Source organism: Petaurus breviceps, unplaced genomic scaffold, assembly GCF_028583685.1.
Source record: "Petaurus breviceps papuanus isolate PSGF00001 unplaced genomic scaffold, PetGlider_PUasm1.0 174, whole genome shotgun sequence".
Lineage (NCBI taxonomy): Eukaryota > Metazoa > Chordata > Mammalia > Diprotodontia > Petauridae > Petaurus > Petaurus breviceps.
Window position 1 is genome coordinate 50,349,616 of NW_027185761.1, and position 21,228 is coordinate 50,370,843.

A 21,228-nucleotide genomic window follows, 5' to 3' on the forward strand; every position below is an offset into this window, starting at 1 on the left:
GGAAGGAAGGAAGGAGGGAAGGAGGGAAGGAGGGAGGGAGGGAGGGAGGAATCTAGCCAGTAAACACCTTTGGAGAGGAGGAGAGGATGAGCTGAATTACCCAACCAGCTGGGTCCTCATTCAGACACCTTGGTCTACTCACTCAGTAAATTGTTGAACATTTTGGAGCAGGAAAGTGACATGACTAGAACAGTGCTCTAGAACAAATGAATCTGAAAGAATAGGATGGATTTGAGGAGAAAGAATGGGACCAGGGATGCCATTTGGGTGGTTATTGAAAAAGCCCATGTGATAGGAAACAAGGGCCTGAATTTGGCTGGTGGAGTTGGGGTAGGAAGAAAGCAATGCACAAGGAGCATTCTGGATGGAAAGTTAGTGGAATTTGGCAATTCTGCACAAGGCAGCAAGAGAGTAGAGCTCAAGATGGCCCTAGGGGTTTGAATGGCAGTGATGAGGAAGTTAATGGTGTCATAATAGACATTGGAAAATCAGGAAGAGGGAGGAGCTGGTTTCTAGAGGAAGACACTTGGTTTAGGATGTGTGTGATCTCTGTTGTTTCCTATTACACTCTTCTGTCAGTCATAGAATCCTAACTTCTCTTGAAGCACAGCTCAGGATCCACTTGCTGCATTTGAACCTTTCTCAGATGTTAGGGTTCCTTTCCACCACCCCACTGAACTTACCTTTTTGTTTTGTGTCTGTTGAGTATTTATTTACCTTGGAGCAGGTTTTCCCTCAATGGAATGTAATCTTCATGAGCGCAGGGACTCTTGTTTTTGCCTTTATATCCTCCCCTCTTTACACAGTGCCACTTATATTGTAGATGCTTTAGAAATGTTTATTGAATTTAATTGAATCCATTAACTTTCTAGAAGATTGATTTGACAATGGAAAAGGAAAAATCTAACTTGAGTCCATAGTATATAAAGAGATTAATGTTGGAACCACCCACTTAGGTACAAGAAGCTGGCTTTGGGTTATGAAACTCGTGGTCAAAGAGGGGGCATCAGAAAGATGAGGAAGAATTGGAAAGAGCCTTAGAGGACACGAAGTCCAGTGGCAATAGGATCACTAAATTATACATAAGGATCCTCATGGGCCACGTATTGACTTAGAAAACCACATTTTAATGTTATTCATATTCTATTTTATTTTTCTTTTAAAAATTTTTATTTATTTTATTCTAAGCTTAATAAGTAAAGCAAGCATTTCCATAACATAGTAGAATAGAAAAAAATACATGATTTTACATGAAAACATTTTCCAATTACATTTTAATCTGGTTTGGGCTGCCCTCAGGAGTTGAGGAGGGCTACTTATTTGACCCCTCTGACTTCATCCCACCCTATCCTTTCATGGATAAGGCATAGAAAGCTTAATAGGCAAAGCTTTTTTTCTGAGCTGAGCCATGGTTCTTGACCTCCAGCCCAGTGGGGTTTTCTCTACACCATTCCTCCGAGTAGAAGGAAAATATTTCAAGCAGTATGCTTTGGGGCATAGATTCCGGAAGAGGAGTCACCATGTCCACATGGGAGAGCTTAAAGCAGGGGTTTCTGAGATCTTCTGTCTACGCTGAAGCTTTGCCTTTGTCATGGGGGCAGGTCAAGTTGTTTCTCCGAAGGTGTTTCCTTCTGACCAAAGATTGCCAGCTCACTCCCTTCCAGGTATGTGAGAACAGACAAGGCAGCACATTGGAATGATAAGAAGGAAGGGGGAAGGGGACCTTCCTTCTTATGGTGAAAAGAGCTCTGGGTCAGAGTCAGGACCAGTTGTCACTGTTAGCTCTGCACCTTTCTGCCTGCGGGACCTTGTTTACTGCTCCCAACCCTGGGTTCTTCATCAGTAAAGTAAGGTAGTTAGACTGGGTGACCTTTGAGGTTGTTTGGATTCTGGATTTATTAATTACCATCAATTACCCCAAATTACCATGGATATACAGGGTCATGGAAAGAGACTTAGATTCAGAGTCAGGATGTGGTTCCAAATCTCAGTTCTGCTTCTTAGTACTTGCATATTGTTGCCTAAGTCTTAACTCCTCTGGGTCTCAGTTGTCTGTAAAGCAGTGATTTTTCTAAGGTCTCCTTCAGCTTTAAACCTTCCTGTGACCACTTACAGAGACAGTGTGGTGAGACTGGCAGAAAGAATTGGCCTTGGAGCCAGAAAGAATTGGGTTCAAGGGGCAGCTAGGTGGCACAGTAGAGCACCTGCCGTGGAGTCAGGAGAACCTGAGTTCAAACCAGACCTCAGACACTTAACACTTACTAGCCGTGTGACCTTGGGCAAGTCACTTAACCCCAATTGCCCTCCAAAAAACAAAAAGAAAAAAAGAATTGGGTTCAAATCCTGCTTGCGATACAGCCTGACTGTGTGACCCTGCTCTCAATACTCCCAGCAATTCCCTAAGACTGTAGGTGGCAGAAAAGGAGCCAACCTGTATTGTTAGAGGGTTAGAATTTCTTATGCCAATTAAATCCCAGATCCACTCAATAACCCTGTAACCATTTTGTGGACAATCCAGGGTTTTCACCCACTGACACAGCACAGTCCTGGGCCATCTCACCCTGTCTTTCATTGACAGATGCCCAAAGAATACCTTCTACACTTAATATGGACCAAAACAACATAGTGGTCTATTTTTTTTCTTTAGAAAAAAGTATATAATTGTTTCTGAGAATAAATAGTAATCATTTTAGAATCACCAACTCTATTATTCACATCTTTACTGTCCTACATTAGCATAGAGAAAAGTTCATTATGTTTTCATTATTGAATGTTGACCTAATGTTCATGGTATTTCTGGAAAATTGCCTACAAGATTGGTGTCTTGTCTCCTCCTTAGGGATAGAATTCCAGCTATTGGAAACTCATAAGCAAAGGCATGGAGAGAAGAAAGAATATGGGTGCACATGTGTGTGTGTGACAGTCTAGTGTTACTGGAGTATGGGATGCTTAGAGGGACTAAAAAATTTTAATTTCAATATTTCAAATATCCACAAGTTTACTGGTATGAGTACTCTCTTCACTAGTGCAGATTGCTACTTCTTCACACCTTAATAGACTTTCTAAATTGTGGGGTCCCCCCCCAAAAAAGTCATTGCCTAGTAGACAGACTACTGGAGATAAGCCTCTTGGAACTTTGCTAGACGGGTCACTTTCTGACACAGCTCATCCCTGGTCCAGTTCTTGGTGTATGACCACCAGGCAGTTTGGGCCCTGATGCCAAGGCCTTTAAGAACCTTAACACCAGCTGATACCACGATGAGGCATACAAGCAGGATTGTTATGGACATTCTCATCATTTGCTAAAGTTGTTAGATTTGTCTCAGGAACCTAGCAGTCTCTCTGCCTGTATTTGAGGGACACATTTTAGCTAAAGAAACAGAAGGGCAGAGAAATAGAGTAAGATCATTATTTCATAAGTCAGAAACGAAATCATTGATGCTCCCACTTTCAGACATAGAAGAAACTGGACACAGTGAACAGGATGGACTCGTGGTGGTGTTTTTCTATACGAGGGGTGGAAAATCTTCTTTTCTATTGGAGACTACTGATACCAGCTTGGGTAGCAAATCAAATAATGTTCTACAGTTCCAAATAATAGCCAGGGAAGATTAAGTAAAGACTCGAAAGGCAGCATAGAGGGATTGAGAGCTTGGTGGAAAAGTAAAGGACAGGGAGGGAGGGAGGCTGAATTGCTTGTTAGAAGAGTGTTAATGAAGGCTAGCAGTTCCAGTTCTATCCCACTGTTCACTGGGCTGATAAGTTATCATCTGTTATCACTGCCCTGTGAAATAATAATTAGCAGATTAATCACTGCTCATAGCTTTTTGACTGCTCTTTTTTTCTTAACTATGCAGAAGCTTTACCACAGCGGCCACCCCGGGGAAATTCATTTCTGGCCTCTCAAAGGAGTGACCAGAACAATGCCACCATAAGAAGGATAACCAAAAACAGTTGATTGAATTTAATATTTAGGTTCTGTCTTAATGATATATTTCCATAAGGACGTTGGCCATTCAGAATTTGCTATAAGCAGTTATCATTTCTGTTTTGTCATTTGATCAAATCAAATGAGGTAATGTATTCAAAATCCTTTGTAAATATAATATATTAGTTATTCATATTATTAATAATCATAATAATTAGATTATAGACCCCTCAAAATCAAGAGCTGGTTCTTATTTCATTTTTGTAGCCCCAACACCCAGCATTATCAATATCACTTAGAAAATGTTGGTTGAATTGAATTAAATTGTTGAATTGAATTAAAGGGTTACCTGAAATTAGAAGGCAGCTTTAGCCTTCCCTATTTCCAAAGATTTCTCATCACTGTTCTATATTAATAGGGGAAAACCATAATGTAAATTATTCAGAATGAGATCATCTAAAAAGTTATTGTTTGGCATTGGAGTATTCTGAATCACAAGGTGGAGAGCAGAGGTCCCTTCTGAAATTAGCTTTGATTTATCGAGATTTGAATTGCTTGGACATGCAGCAGCAGGACAGTGCAGGAGACCAGTAGCCTTGTAAGGATTTGTGGCAAGCCAAGATAGGATTATAGATTTTCTGTGGAAAATTCACAGAACAAATGTTAATGCCTGACATTTACATAGCAGTGTTGGGAGGGTTGCTAAGTGGTTAACAGACATCATCTCACTGGATCTATACGCCCGCCTTTTAAATTGGTTTTAATGTTTTAACTTAATCTTATTTATGCATATTTAAATATTTTGATTATGGAAATCTACAGAAATCTCACTTTGTAAATGATCTCACTTATAAATATAAATCTCACTTATAAGTGATAAGGAAACTGAGTTCTGGTAAGGTGAAGTAAATTTCCTTGAGATCTTATTGCTAAGTGGCAAAAAGAGAATTTAAACCAGTTTTGCAATACCAGGTTCAATGTTATTTCCACAATGGTGTGATATTGGAATGGTGACTTGTGTATATGTAAATGTATACATGCGTGTGCATATGTGTATTATGTCTGTGAGTATGTGTATGTGTGAACATCCATATATTTTGAATAATTAAATGTACATTTATGTGTGTGTATATGTGGTAGCCTGAGGATCTTGAGTCATGATCAGTTCTGGTAACAGGAAGAAGCCAATGCATAGTCTCCCTACCAGTCTTAGCTGCCCTTTGAAATTAAGACACCTGGAGTATGATGGAATTGCCCATCTGTGGCTGTTCCTGACAGGCGTCTTAACCCATCTAGCCAAGAGATAACCCGAATATCTGTGAGAGGTCAGAGCTGGGCCTTTTATTCACAAGGTCTTAAAAAAGAATCTGTCCTGATGCAGTGGAGAGAATACCGATTTGTGACATTGGCAGAGTTGTTTTTAAGCTCCTGGAAAGTGAGAAACCTTGTGTCTTAGTGCAGATGCATTTTTAAAAATAATGCTTTATTCCTAAGCATACATGGATTATGGACCTGAGGACAGAACTGGGGCATGTGAATTCATTGGAGTCGTGTTTACTGATTACTTATGTTAACAGGCAGCATTCCTGGTCTGGTTAAACGCAAGCTTCCCGTCCCTGAGGAGGAGATAGTAGACCTCCATTTGTCTAGAATGTGTAAACGGCACTATCTGTTTTCTGGGGCCACGTGAGGCTAGCTTCTGGCCACGAAGCATCAGTTCTCAGTTGCAGAAATAGGAAGGCTCCTTCATTATTTGGTTTTCCGACACCTGCCTACCCACCTGCCCTGCTTAATCCATCAAATTGACCAGCAGCTTCTGTGTGCCTGGCCCAGTGCTAGGAAGTGGTGATACCAAGATGAAAAGGAAATCATCCCACGTTCCAAAGAGCTTTTAAAGTAGTTTGCGCTTGTTACCTGGGGCAGCCAGATGGTGTGGTGGACAGAGTGCCTGGCTGGGAGCCAGGTAGACCCATCTTCCTAAGTTCAAATCTAGCCTCAAACATGTAGTAGCTGTGTGACCCTGGGCAGCAATAATAACAACTGAGTTATGTATATGTGTATATAAGTTAATAATGGCCAACTCTGATGTCGCACTGTTTGCAAAGCACTCTACATTGATTATCTCATCAAATGCTATTATTACCCCCATTTTCCAGATGAGAAAACTGAGTAGGAGGTTAAATGGTTCTCCTGAACCTTATGGATAGTACTGAGGCAGAAGTTCTGAACTCCAAGTACCAGTGCTCTATCTCCTGTTCCACTAACTCTCCTTATTATGAGGCTGTTTGGGAGGGACCTATCAGTCAAAGTTTTCAGCAAAGAAAGAATGCAAATCTGTTAGTTGTGTCCAAGTCTCCATGACCCTATTTGGGGTTTTCTTGGCAAAAATCCTGGAGTAGTTTGCCGTCTCCTTCTCCGGCTCATTTTATAGGTGAGGAAACTGAGGCAAACAGTTGACTTTCTTTGGGTACAGTAGAAGGAGCACTAGATTTGGAGTCAGGATCTGGTTCTGAAACTTGTTTCTGCTTCTACAGCCTGTATGACCTTGAGCAAGACATTTCAGGACTCTGGGCCTCAGTTTCCTTAACTGTTAAATCAGAGGGATAGACTAGAAAGCCTATAAAAAGTCACTCACTTGTTGCTGTAAGTAAGGAGATCCTGAGAAAGTCAAGGTGAGGGAATCTCTATGTCACAGAGAGGCTGCAATCTTGGAATTGCACCATGTAGGGAATCTAGTCTAAACCCCTCGTTTTGTTTTCAGATAAGGAGCTGAGACCCAGAATTGTTCCAAGACTGTATGCCCATAGGGATTTTACATGGGAAACAGAGCTAGGATTCTAACCCAGAGCCTCTGAGTCCACTTCTCACTCTCTTTTTGTAATTCTGAGCTCACTCTTCAGATTTCTGGGGCTTTTTTTTTTTTTTTAAAGACAGACTGAAGTTGTTAACTAACAGATAATTCCCTTAACCAAAAGGAAATGTGTATCCTCACTGAAATGGACAGTTTAATCTTTTGAATGAAGGATGGACCTTAAAAGGGAAAGGAGGTAAGGAGTCATGGGAAGGAGAGAAAGATTCACTAATGTGACTTGAAATTACAGTATGTGAACCTAGGATCATTTTCTTCAATTTATCCAAATGCAGTTGGCTTGGCTTTAAAGAACTTTCTAGCTTCTCCTACAAGAATTATTCTACCCCTTCCCTTTAAAGAAGAATCCCATTGTCAGTAATTTTTTCCCTTCATCTTTTTCTTTTTTTTTTTTTTTAACACGGAAGTTACTTAAACTACTTAGCCCTGGCACACATGGAGGGAATGGACCAGGTTTACTTTGCTTACTCCTCTTACCCCTGACACACTTTTCCCAACGTTTGTGTGAGAATCCAGCAGCATGTTGGGGGAACCAGGACCTGGAGGGAACTTGCTTCAACATAGCTGCTTGCTTTCTCCTTTCAGAAACATCTCTGTTGCAACTCCCTAAATGAGTTTTTTATTCCCAATTTTGATCTGAAGCATGTGGGAAGGAGATAAGTGTGCTGGAGACATTAATTGTGATCCCCCTCCCCTTAAATTGTTTCAGCGGTAAACCAATTTAAATTGGAATCTAGGTATCCAAGAGAAGAGATTGGGGGGTTGCTGTTGCAAAACAGGGTGCTATTTATCCTCTCAGATGCTACTAATGAAGGTCATTTGCAGAGTTCTTGTTTTTGCAAAGGGATGAGGCAAAGAAACACAGGCAGAAGAAGTCTATTATCCATTCTCTCTGCTCAGTATTGCTTTGTTAAATGAATATTATTGAAATATCCACCTAGGGAACCAGTGTACACTTTTAATAAAACAAAACAACAACAAAAACCAGCTTGGTACTGGAGATCTGTATTGTGTACTATAGCTTGGCTTCTCCATGACACCGCTCTCCAAGGTGACCCATTTCTGCTTGTCATCCCTCCTCTGGGGTCGCCATTGATTGCCTCTCCATGTGGCAGGTAGATTAACTGAGAGGCAAGGAGGTTCCAAGTCCTTAAAATGCAGGCTAGGGAAACCAGGAAATAAAGACTCAATGTTGCTATTAGTCCCTCAGTTAATATAGGCTTCTGTAAAATCTTCCCCACATTTCGATGTGTGGCATGGCATGCCAGAGATGAGAGTTTGAAGCCTTCCATTTCTGAGCATTCTGAATCCTCCTCCCCCTTCTCCTTCTACCTGTCATCTTGGACTCCCACTAGAAGTCAAAACAGCAGAACGAGGGCCCTGGGATATGGGAGGGACCAACGTCTGACCCTTCCCTAGACTTGGCTCCTTCTGGATTCAGCCTGGATTGTCTCCCAGTGCTTCCCCTAGGCTTCCTCACTCGGTCTCCAAGACATTAACCATTTTATAAGGAGGCACCCTGGCGTGGCAGAAAGAAAGCCTGGATATCAGAGATTTTGAGTTGGAGAGAATACTTCATGCCTTGTGTAGTCTCTTTATTTCACAGATGTGAGACGAAGGCTCTGGTATCATCAGAAGTGGGATTTGGACCCAGCATCTCTGTTCTTGCAGCTTACTGAGAAGCTGTGTGTTAAGGGGCTCAGTCCTTACCCTTAAAGAGCTTACAGTCTATCAGGAGAAACAAAGGTGCATGTATGGATAAAAACAAGATATGTAAAAGGAAGGAGCCAGGTTTAAATGTCCTCCCTGCCTCTTGATGCCTATGTCACCTTGAGCAAATCACTCACTCTCCTTACATCTCCTTTTACTCATCTGTCAAATGAGGGGGCTGAACGTCTGAGGCCCCTTCCAGATCCAGAGCTAGGATACCATTTTTTAAAATTATAAGGTAATTTCAGGGGTGGGAAGCACTTATGGCTGGGTGCTGGCAAGGAACCAGGAAAAGCCTTTAACTTTGAATCTGTAAGAGCTATCATTAATACAATAACCATTCATGATTCCTGAAGACTAGCGAGGAGCCATGCTGTCAGTTACAGAGGTGATGGACTTGGGCTGTGAAATGAGACATATACATGTATACATACATATGCGTAGATATATGTGTGTATGTGTATTTGTATACAGTCATTGAGAGAATTTGTTTTGCTTGACTGTAGACTTTTTACAGAAAATTGTTTCTTTCCCTCTTTCAAATGGGGTGGAGGGAAGAAAATCCATTTCTGTTGTTTGGTTTTTTTTAATAGAGGAGGTTTGCCACAGATGTGAACTGTTTCATGCACTTTCAAATGACATCTTTGTATTGTTAGTTTTACTTAACTATTTCCCTTTGTTGGAAAAAATCCTTTCACCAAGTGAGAGCTATCTGTAAGTGTTTGTGATGTAAAAACAAAACACTGCAGGAAAACTTTTTAAAAATAAAACTTTAAACCTTCATGTGGGATGTGGTGCTTAGGCTGAGCACTGAAGGATGCTAAGGGATGTAAGTAATGAAGGACTGCATTCCTGGCATGAGGTACAGCCTGTGCAAAGACACAGTGAGGAGAGATGGAGTACTGTGTGTGGTTGTGGGGTGAGGGGAGAGGGGAACAGCTCTAGGCCCAAACATCAGGAGACCTCTTTCTCATTAACATGGTGACTTTGGCCAAGTCACCTTCCTCATCTAGAAAATGGAGGTAATAATAATTATAATTACAGTAACAATTAACCTGCATAGAGTACTTTAAGATATCTCAAGCACTATAAATATATTATCTTATTTCATCCTCACAACCACCCTAGGAAATAGGTGTTATTATAAACCCCATTTTACCAATGAGGAAACAGAGACAGATGGTTAAATGACTTACCCACAGTCACACAACCAATATGATAGAGGCAGAATTTGAACCCAGCTCCTTTCTCTTGTCTAGATCTTGTATTTATATCTCCATAGGTGTACATGTGGAATGTGGGTGTTCCCCCAATAATAACAACTGACCTAATAGCTCTTCAAAGTTTACAAAACCCTTTCCACTCAGTGTCTCATTTGAGCCTGACAAACAGGCCTATGGTGGCACAGCTGCAGGGGTGATTATCTCCATTTTACAGATGAGGAAGCTAAGATTCAGGGAGTGTTAAATGACTAACCTACAATTATCCTGGTGATGAGGATTATAGTGGGATTTGAACTCAGGCCTTCATGTACTATTCCTACCTTACCTGGCTAGATTTTTGTGAAGTAGAGATATAGAAAGAGAAGTCCTTTGGAAACTGCTAAGGCTGTCCGGTGCCAGATATCATTATTATAAATCAAAACTCCCACCCCACCCCCCCTTCTCCACACTTCCCCCACCAGCATGTGACTCTCTCACTGTGCTCGGGGAGAAATGCTGTCCAATCAGCTGCTAAAATTCATTGCAAACTGGGCGAGCCAGAGCCTCACTCTCTTTTCTCTCTAAATCTCTTTCTTTCCAGCCTGAAAAGGAAAAGAACTTCCAGCCAACCCTTGCATTTGCAAGGGTTTAACCAAGACCTTAACCAAAGGCTCTCAGTGACCAAGTTCTGTAAGCCAGCTCACTGGCTGAAGTGCCCTTGGTGAAGGAAAAGTCGCCCCAGGGTAGACATTCTTCACATTTTCTCTCTTGGACCCCTTTGACTATCTGGAGAAAACTAAGGACCCCTTCTCAATATAATGCCCAAAAGACATAGGAACACAAAGGAAACCAATCATATGGATATAAGGTTACCAAAATAATTTCCAAAAGTTCATGGATCTCAGGTTAAGAAACTGTCACCTGGGATGACGTCGCCCAGACAAAATCCAAGTCTGACTGTGAACTTGGTGCTCAATGCCCACTCTCACTCTTGACTTTTGGAAGTGACTACAGGATCAGCAAAGAAGCTAAACGGGGAAAAGAAGGATCCAGATGGAGGAGGAAAGCTTACAAGCAGTTGTTGTCCATAGACTTGTTCATTTCCTCATAGACATTAGAGAGCAAAATATGTTTGGGTAAAAAGGAATCATACACAGGACTTTTCAGGGATGGAGCCAAATGGATTTTTGTAGTGCCAGGAAGTACACTGAATATTTCCCCTCACTGGTTGCTTTCTTTTCTATTTATTTTGGGCCATACAGTAGTTTTATTATGGAGAAGGATGGAGGGAAAACATATTCACCATTTCCGAATTCAGCCAGAAACAGATCGGGAATTCAGGATAGCTATTTTTTGCCTTCTCTCTCCAATCCATCTGCTTCCTTCTGTACTCTGGTGAAGATTGCCAAGGGGGAAAGGGGACCATTCTTGGACAATGCTAGAGGAATGTATTTTTCCTCCTGGATTATCGAGTGATTCTAAAGACTGGATTCATCAACAAACATTTATCATCAACAATTTCTCCTCTAGCCTCACATTAAGAGGAAAGACTCAGTAGATTTTCACTTGGATTGAGAGGGGGAAATTTCATATCCCCAGTACTTAGCAAGTAGTATTCACTTAATAAATTTTTGTTGACTGACTAATTTAGTTTTAGTCAGAAAATAAAGATGAAAGAATATCATTGTCAGAAGGGATCTCATTGAGTATCCAGTCAAACTCATTACTGAAAGTGAATCTCAACTTTAACACCCCTGACAAGTGCTGATTCAGTCTTTTCTTGGAGACCTTTAGGAATGGGGAGTCCCCCACTCCTGCTGAAACAGTTCATTCCACTTTCCTAACCCTAAATGCACTTCAGGCTGGTAAAATGAACATATAAATAAACGAGGGAACAAGCAGACTGGCCTGTGATGTTCATGAAGGCTAGATCTCATGGTGCAATGGAAAATGCCCTTGATTGAAAATCAGGAGTCATGGGTTCTAGTTCATTATCTCTCTGGCTGGATTAATTTTGATGGGTCACCACTTCTCTATGGGTTTTTCATTTTCTTCATCTGTGAAATGAGAGGTTTGAACTAAATGGCTGCCAAAGCTTTTTATTTTTCCGTATATAATTCTATGATTCTTTCTGTAGTCTAGAATGGCAATGATCCAATGGTCATTGGATGGCCTTGGGATGAAAGTAAATCTCAGTAATGAATCCTCTAAATGATTTTGAAAGTGGCCCATAGACATCAATTTCTATCTGATGGCCAGGTCAGTACTGACTCACAAAATCTCATAATTTAGGCCTATATTGTGGTTTGATTTTCATGAGCTTAATGATAATGATTAGTGATATTATTTTTGGTCTGGACCTCTGATTTTACTGATAATAGGGAGCTCATCTCCATTGATGCGGATGGGATACTCACCTGAATCTTAAAAAAATTGCCTGTGACCCTAAAAGATTGTCAGTCAGTCACTCAACAATGTTGTTAATTGATTTATTAAATACTCACTATGTGTTAGGTACCATGCTAGGCTCTGAAGATACAAGACAGAAAAGGAAACAGTCCTTGCTTACAAGGGGCTTGTAAAGGAAGGAAAAAGGGAGGGAAGGAAGGAAGGGGAAAAGGAAGGGGATATGGAGGGGAGGGAGTGAGGAAGACAGGAAAGAAGAAAGGAGTGAGAGTGGAGGGAAAGACTGATTTATTAAGCACTGACTATGTACTACATATGTCCTAAGCATTTTACAGATATTACCATATTTGCTAAGATAAGTAAATAAAGATTAAAGACAAAATAAATGCATGGTTATTAGGGAGGGATGTGTCAGAAGCAGGGTTTGATCATGGGTATTCCTAATTCTGTAGCTAGTGATCTGTATACCACACCACACAGTAATGATGCTGATGATAAAACCATTATAAAGGATGTTGAGGTGTCCAAAGCACTTCAGTCATTATCTCATTCTCCTGCACACTCGCCTGCATTTTAAAATTTTAAAGAAAGCTATTGCAATGTCCAGACTGTTGGATTTTGGGTATATCTGGCCTAGGGGAGACGGCAAAAGCACAACCAGCCAGCCCTACCTAGATCTAGGCCCTGAGTATGAGGATTTAGCTGAGCTTCCTAAGCTCCTAAGAGCCCCTGGGGAGGGTTTTGGATTGCTGAGCTGAGCGAGCACACACACACACACACATACACACACACACACATGCCCACCAAGCTGTAATTGTACCATTCTTATTATTCCAGCATGAATAATGAATCACTCAATATTAATGATTATTCCTAATGTGATAGAAACATAGCAGGAATTGTGAAGTTGATGAGCTGGTGTTGAACCTGCCCTTTGGCAAGTAACTGACCTGAGTGGCACTGGGCATTAACCCCTGGGCTGGGATTCATTCAACTTGCCATACCATCCAAGAGGAAAAGCATTTAAGGAGCCCTCCCTCCCTTCCAAAGGGAGGAAAAGAGTCCTAGATTTAGAATTGGAAGGGACCTCAGAGGACATCAAGCTGGGGAAACTGAGACTCAGACACATGAAGTGATGTGTCAAGGTTATACAGTAGCTACGTGTCTAAGCCCGGATTTAAAACCAGGTTTTCCTGACCACGTGGTGCAGGGGATGGAAAGTCATCCTTAGGAACAGGAAGACCCTGGATCGAAGGACTTGTGGCTCGGTGGCGTCGCCTACCCTCTGGATGTCCCAGCCAACCCTGTCAGCTTTTAAGCTGCAGACAAGGTGTGAAGCACTATTGAAAGAGGGAGTCTTCTCCTCTGGAAGTTTCCTGTGTGCCCAGCTTTCCTCATTCCACATCCAAAGCCCTGCCCACCACACTGGGCTGCTGCTTCTCACATGCAAGCAGATGGTTGGTCAGTGGTCAGCTTCTAGTTTGAAATTGATTTGTGACTTGGTGTGTGTATGTGTGTGTGTGTGTGTAACTCAAGTGTTGTACTCTGTACCATATTATGTATCTCTGTACCATATTAATGAACTGTAGGAACATAAGGTGATTTGGGGCTATCTTTCCATATTTTCTCTCTGTCTCTCCTTGCCAGATGCCCCTGGGGACATATTGGGGAGAAACCACTACTTTAAACTCAGCGATTCTAGAATATGCAGTTTGTTTATATACTGCCTTAGTTCTCTATTAAGATGATGCATGTGCACACACACATTTATGTATATATAAATATATGAATAAAGATGACTTTCTTGTATTTTTTTAACTGATTATTTCAAAGCTAAGAGGTCCCCGGCCGCTCAGAATGTTACTTCTTGAATGCATTTGGGTTTTTCCCAGCTCTTCATTTAACACTCAGGTGGCCACCTACAAAAGAAATTCACAGAACTCTGGCAGAATCCAGCTGACCCAATTGCATTGGTTCCCTGCCTTTCCCCTTCTCAGCCCCCACCAGATACCTTGTTTTCCTGGAGCCGTGGGTGATGGTAAAGGTGTCTTGAGAAGTGAATTTTCCATGATGTCATCAGCACGGCCTGTAGGATCTTTCCTGGCCTCCTGTAGATCCTGCCAACATTCTGTCGTGGTCCTCTTCTTCTTAGCCTCTTGTTTTCCACACTTTGGCATAAAGGAGCGTGCCCACCACCACCGCGGGTTTTGTGAAGTTTTTGAGAGCCTGTTTTCTTTGATACGGACAACTTTGGGTCATTGGTGACTTTCCAGGCAGGTGTTGGACAAACGTTGAGGGCCCAAGAATATCCATAAAAATCACTAAGACAGCATTCCCACAAGTTCCTACTATTTAATGCCTTCATAATGATTTCTAATTACACGCTCGGGAGCCCAGGAGTGAGCAAAATGCTCTAGCAGCCCTCCCTGTTGGGGTGCTTCCGTGCAGCAGCGGGGAAGGCCTGCAGGGCTTTGGGTGTAGGTGGAGGCTGAGGTACCCAAGGAGTGCGTTGAATGCCAAGGAACAGCTTTAGACTCCAGTGCAGAAACAGGCACTGACATATCCCCTTGGCCAGGGACGCACGCTAGCATATCGGAGTCTACCTGAGAAAATGGTAAAGTCCAGCCTTCGAGAATTCCGACGGGAAAGCCCTCCGTGTGCCGGCCTTCCCCAGTGTGAATGCCCGGCTTCCTTTTGCTAGGAAGGGGCATTAGATCTGCCTCAACCGTGGGCCAGGAGGAAGCTTCTTTGCTTTTTGCTGAGTGACAGACGCCTTCCCCGGGGCACAGTTCCTACCTGGTCAGGTGTCGATTTGTTCCAGGGACCTTCTGGCTGGCATGGTTAGTTACCACGTCCTGATCTTTGGGTGCAGTCTGAGTGGAGCAGTCAGGGGAGTAATTGCTGTGGTTGTCTGTTTTCTGACCCCCAGGTTCACCAGTATTACAGCTGTCTTCCAGAGGAGAAGGTGCCCTATGTTAACAGTCCTGGAGAAAAGCTGAGGGTCAAGCAGCTCCTGCATCAGCTGCCTCCACACGACAATGAGGTAAGGAGTCACAGACCATCCCAGAAAGCTGCTCTTTCCAATCTTTTAGAAGAGTAATTACACTGAGGGGGTAATCCTCTGCCACCACTGGAGGCTTCTTCAAAGAGAAAACTGGGTCTTCATATTTCAGACTTTTATTTCTCTTTTGTTTCTGTGAGCCAAAGTAAACTCACTCAGATTCCTGGGGAGTGGGGGGGGGTCTAAGCTGGGGTTCAGATTGGAGGGTATTGTCCCATGTGGCCTCTCCTAGCAGACCGACTGACGACTGGAGCGTGCGCACGATGAAATGAATGGCTCGTGTCCATACTTGCTCAATCTAAGAAGAAAAATCAGTCCATTTGGTGGCTGTAGGTGTTGGATCTGGTTAGGATTCATCTTGCCAGTTCTGGCCTAGCAAACACATTGGGGCTCCCAGTAATTTTCAGCACCATTACCTGTGCACTGGGTGTGTAGATCTTCTGTGGGATGAGTTAGGTGGCTAGATTTGCAACAGTAATAGCCTATCATGGCTAGCATTTATATAATGCTTCAAGATGCTTTCTGTACATTGTTTCATTGGACCCTCACAACAACTTAAGGAGAAAGGTGCTATCGTTTTCCCCATTTTATAGATGAGAGAACTACAGTGAGAAAGGGCATGTGACTTGCCCAGAGTCCCACGGCTAGCATGTCTGGTAGTTTTTGTCACTATGGAATTCATATCTTTTAGTTAGGTGAAAATTTGGAAAAGAGATTGCTTCCTATTAACAAGCAAAGGTCAGGGTCATGGACATTTCTAATCCTTGAAATCACCTGTGAGTGTGAATTTTGAAATATTCTTTTAAAGACACCTCACGCCCCAGGCAACCAGATTTACAAACTGGAAATGATTTTTTATTTAAATGCTGGGGGAGGGGAAGGGAGCTAATCCCATAAAAAGAAGCTGTGTTCTACACCCAGACATTAACAGGGTTCATATAAGAGGCCCAGCTTAAGATCTAATGAAAGAAAGAAATCTCTTTATGAGATGAGTGCCATTCATCTGACACTTCCTCCCAGATTGGGTGCCCCAAAGACCAAATCCTCAAGGATGGGATTGAACATTTCTAAATCTTGACTCACCAAATTTGAAAAAAAAAAAGGGGGAAGGGCGTGATTTTCAAGCCCTAAAATAAGACCCTGAGATGGGAACTGTCCTGGACTTGCACATTTGGACCTTCTCCTGACTATTCCCCCAGTGAGCTCTGTTGTCATTTAATCCAGACCTATTTTCATCCAAACAGGCTTTCCCCTTCCCCTCTAAAGTTAAGAAAGAGACTTGTAAGATAATGCCTAGTAAGCCAATTCAGCCATGAAGATGCAGGTTGCAAGTTAGGCAGGTATACCTTCTTTTAAAAGTCTGTGAACCTGACACACATGTTGGGGGGCAGCTCCCAGTCTTTCTGGAGCACAAGCACACAGGCACTTTTCTCCTTATTCAGCAGAGGGTCTCTCTTTTCTGTTTCCGTATGGGGAGCTATGGTTTGTGGGCTTTTTTTTTTTAAAATGAAAAGTGATACCGTCAAATTGCCTTTTCACGTTAGTGACAATTTAATATGTGCAAATCAGTGGGCAAATTAGACCCATTCAGCATGCTCATTTTAGAACAAAAGATAATTGGTAAGGTAAATACGCCAACCATCCACTTCTCCCTCAAATCAGAAAACCTGATTATAGAAGCCACAGTATTGTGGTTTGATAGAAACAGCTCTGGACCCAGGCCTACCAGGACCCGGTCTGATTTTGGTTCTGCCACCAGCCAGTGGTGTGACCTTAGAAAAGTCATTTGATCTCTAAGGAGAGTTGGATGAAATAAACTCTGTGGGCCTTTTCAGCTCTATCATTCCATTAAATTTAGTGCTTGCCAATGAAAGCACAACTTGAATTATTTAACAATAATAATAGCTAACAGACAATGCTGCAGCATTTGTAAAGTTTTACAATGCATTATCTCATTTCATCTTCACAACAACCCTGTGTGGTGGGTGCTATTATTATCCCCATTTTACAGATGAGGAAAATGAACTGGAGAGAGATTGTGCCTTACATAGCTATACAATTTCTGAGGCAGAATTAAGACTCAAGTGTTCTGACTCCCAAGTTTTCCTTAATGAGTTGGACGCCATCCGTCCAACATTGACTACTAGGTTGGTCTTCCATAGACCAGAAGTAGATTGAGCTTTTCTTAATCTTGGCTCACTATATTTGGGAAAGAGAGGAAGGGATGAAGCTTATCTGCCTAGCTGCCTCACCAAAGGCAAATCCAAACAAAAAACCAAGCCCCTTCTATTTCTTCTTCTGAACACACGCCCCTGAGTAAATAAATATACTTGCACGCACACGTCACCACCACACAAAATGCCTTGGAAGGAATTTCTGAGGACCCCATCCCTTACCCCCTTGGTTTCATTTCACAGAAATCATCCCTAAACAAGACAGGAGAGTGTCAGATCAGAGAACTATCTATCAGGCATAAGAGGGTCAATCAGCAACTCCTCAGACTAGCTGAGCTGGAATAAGCATTTGGCATGTTGGGCATGTTGCCATAGGGAGGCAAATCTAGGAAGATGGTAAACCTTTCCACTGAGCCACCATTCAGCTCTACTTCCCTTAAAAAAATACAATCTGGATTTCAGTTTCATTGTAAAGACTCAAGATTCAATCCAATGAACATTTATTAAGCACCTGCTATATACTAAGCACTATCCTAAGTGCTGGGCATATGCAGTTAATAAAAAAGAAAGACAGTCCTGTCCTCAAGGAGCTCACAGTCTAATGGAGGGAGACAACACACAGAAAGGAGGCGGGGCATTGAGGTGGGAGGAGACCAGAGGATACTCCACTCAGGGATATCTTGTCCAGTGGAGCTGAATCCAGGCAGAGCAGCAGATGCAGAGAGGAGTGAGCAGAGTCCAGTTGCTGCCCTCTATAAAGGAAGGCATTGGGAGGAGTTATCGTTCTCCAGCCAGAGGGGGGAGGAGGCTGAAGACTGTGGCTTCAGTCATTATAAAGTATTACACTTGGTAAGTTTAAAGACTCAAGTTGGTTGGCCTTGCTTCCTTAGAAAATGAGGCTTGCCAAGAGAAGATTGGTGGGCTTTTCAAACCTGCATCAGAAGAGGAGTTTCCTAGTTTTTCTGAGACCTTTTTACTTCTATGCACTAATCTCTAGAAAGGTTTTCTTTAAATGACTGCATGTCAAGGGGTCATTAAAATGTGGGCAGGGATGGTCCATCCAACCGTGTTCCTTCTTGTCTAATATAGAAAAGTCCATCCGGGTGGCTTGGAGGCCCAGACTAGGGGTCTTAATGAAGTCTGCCACTCCATGCTCTGTCTGTTTCCCTAGGTTCGATATTGTAATTCCCTGGATGAGGAGGAGAAGAGGGAGCTCAAACTCTTCAGCAACCAAAGGAAACGGGAGAATCTGGGCCGAGGAAATGTCAGGCCATTTCCTGTCACTATGACAGGAGCCATTTGTGAACAGGTAAATTTGTTGCAAAAGCTGCAGGAGGCCAACCTACCCATGTCCTGACTACCTCACACTGGGTAAAACAGGGATCTTCAAGTCCCCCAAAGCTCCTTCCAAGACAGAAAAGATAATGACTATGTTAGGACTAGTTTTAAAGGTGCAAAAAGATAATTTTGATCCTTATGTCTGCTAAATGCTAAAGAAGGCTTGGTTGTGTTGCCCCAGGGAAAATGGGTCAATAGGTCTCATGTTTGTTTTCCACCCATTTGGAGGCTGCCCAAGGAGTGGGGGCAGACTTTAAGCTGGGAGAGTTTAGAGAAAGCAGTGTCTCCTTGGATGACACTCTCCTCACTACCAGAAATTCTTCATCTACTGGTCTCCATTTTGTTGGTTCATTTTCTGCCTTTCCCTGTTTCTCTAAACTAAGGCCTCATCTAGCCGGTCAATTAAGCGTGTGTGAGAATCTGATCTGGCCATACAAAGAAAGGTAAAAACAGTTCCCCTTGTGATGGGGGCAAATACGAGAAAAGCAATGTCACCCAAGGGCCCATGATGAAAAAACCTAGCCGCCTCCAGAGAGAGAACTGATTAACTCTGGGTGAAGAGCAAAGCAGATTTTGTGTCCTTTTTTTATGTTTCTTGCTTTCTTTTTTTACAGCATTACTAATATGGAAATACATTTTGCATGACTTCATATGCATAATTGATATCATATTGCTTGCCTTCTCAGTGGGTGGGGGGATAGACAATTTTCAACTCAAAAATTTTTTTGAATGAATGTTAAAAATAAATTTAAAATTTTTTTAAAAGAAAAAAAAAGAAGCAGTGTTAAAATGATAGAGAAGAAAGAGAGAAATCTCCTATGGGAGAGTGATCCTGGCTTGGAGTTCTTCTAAGTATTACAGAATATTAAGAGGATAAAGTAGTATGGTAAGAACATGGTGCAAAGAACAGAATTGAGAGTCAGGAGACCCAAGTTCAAATCTCACCTCTCTACTTGTTCCTTTTTTTTTTTTTAACCATTTCATTATTTAACTTCTCTTTGCCCTAGGTCCCCTGAAAAATGAGGGAGTTGAGCTAAGTTCTTTTCTCTAAGTACTTTGCATCTCCAAGTCTTTTATCTCCTATGAAATGGGAAGTCTCTGAGGCTGAAGTAGGGAAGGGAAAGGGCACCTTACTTCAGAACAGGCCCAAAGTCCTTTGCACTTCCGTGAATCCATATCCCAGGGAGGAATGTGGTCAGTGCTATGGATTTTTGACATCAGATTCAAAGTTACATATTCATAACAATCTTTATTAGAGGCAATGCAAAATATTGCTTAGAGGGCCAGCCTTAGAGACAATAAGACCTTGACTCAGTTTCCCTTTCTGACACAGTTACTTTAGTGACTAAGAAAGACATTTAATCTCTTAGAATTCTGGCAATTCTTTAAGACTATAAGTTATGAAAAGATTGATGATATACTTTGGCAGAGGGAGTTTGCACATTGAAAGTTCCCCTACAAGTTTATAATCATGGATTGGGCCTCTCCAAAAAAACAGTCTCCCAAAATGCAGGTTCATTATGTGGCACAGTAGTAGCATTCTGGGCCTTGAGTCAGGAAGATTCATTTTCCTGAGTTCAAATTCTGGCCTCAGATACTTACTAGTTTTGTGACCCTGGGCAAATCACTTCACCCTGTTTTCCTCAGTTTCCTCATTTGTAAAGTAAGCTGAGGAAGGAAATAGCAAACCATTCCAGTATCTCTGCCAAGAAAAGCCCAAATGGAGTCACAGAGTCAGATATGACTGAGTAACAATAATAATAAAACATTTGTACACGTGCCAGTGTGTACCAAAATTTGTACACGTACAGTGGAAACCAAGCTAAAATTCTCTGAAGTCTGTTAATTGTACCTTAATCTGCCCAAAAGGAGGCCTTCCTTCTCTAGGGAGAGGATTCCCTGCCCCACCAGTCCCAGTGGCTATCAGGGCTTCTTGGAGACAGTAGACGACCTTCTCACCCAGCACTCCTCTTCCTCTCTCCTGCAGTGTGGAGGCCAGATTAATGGAGGTGACATTGCTGTGTTTGCATCCAGAGCCGGGCATGGGGTATGTTGGCACCCCTCCTGCTTCATGTGCACGGTTTGTAATGAGCTCCTGGTGGACCTGATCTATTTCTACCAAGATGGGAAGATGTACTGTGGCAGGCACCACGCTGAGTGCCTGAAACCTCGCTGTGCAGCCTGTGACGAGGTAAGCATGGGCCCTTCCAGTCCTGGAACCTTCCTCTGGCTGGTGGAGCCCAGATTTGGGTCACCTTGGCCAGTCATCCTCACACTTTGTAGATGCCTGGCTACAGGGAGCTTTCATAGTTAGGAAATCTAGGGGACCCTGCCATCTTTTTTTTTTAAACAAAAATGTTAATCATGCATCCCACCCATCCCAGTGACCAAAATATCTCTCTGGGAGCATCCTCCTCAAAACCCGTGTGGGGTTTTCTTGGCAGAGATCCTGGAGGGGTTTGCCATATCCTTCTCCAGCTCATTTTACAGATGAGGAAACTGAGGCAAATGGGGTTAAGCGACTTGCCCAGGGTCACATT

The 21,228-nt window shown here is 42.4% G+C and overlaps 1 protein-coding gene across 5 annotated transcripts in view; it reads left to right on the forward strand.

The window, feature by feature from the left end:
• PRICKLE2 (prickle planar cell polarity protein 2) overlaps positions 1-21,228 on the forward strand; it is a 351,792-nt gene that overhangs the window by 275,081 nt on the left and 55,483 nt on the right. For all 5 annotated transcript variants that reach the window (XM_069084179.1, XM_069084181.1, XM_069084178.1 and 2 more), the window contains 3 exons: positions 15,045-15,158; positions 18,522-18,659; positions 20,676-20,879. In XM_069084179.1, the coding sequence (XP_068940280.1) occupies positions 15,045-15,158; positions 18,522-18,659; positions 20,676-20,879 (456 nt within the window). The remainder of the gene's footprint in view (positions 1-15,044; positions 15,159-18,521; positions 18,660-20,675; positions 20,880-21,228) is intronic.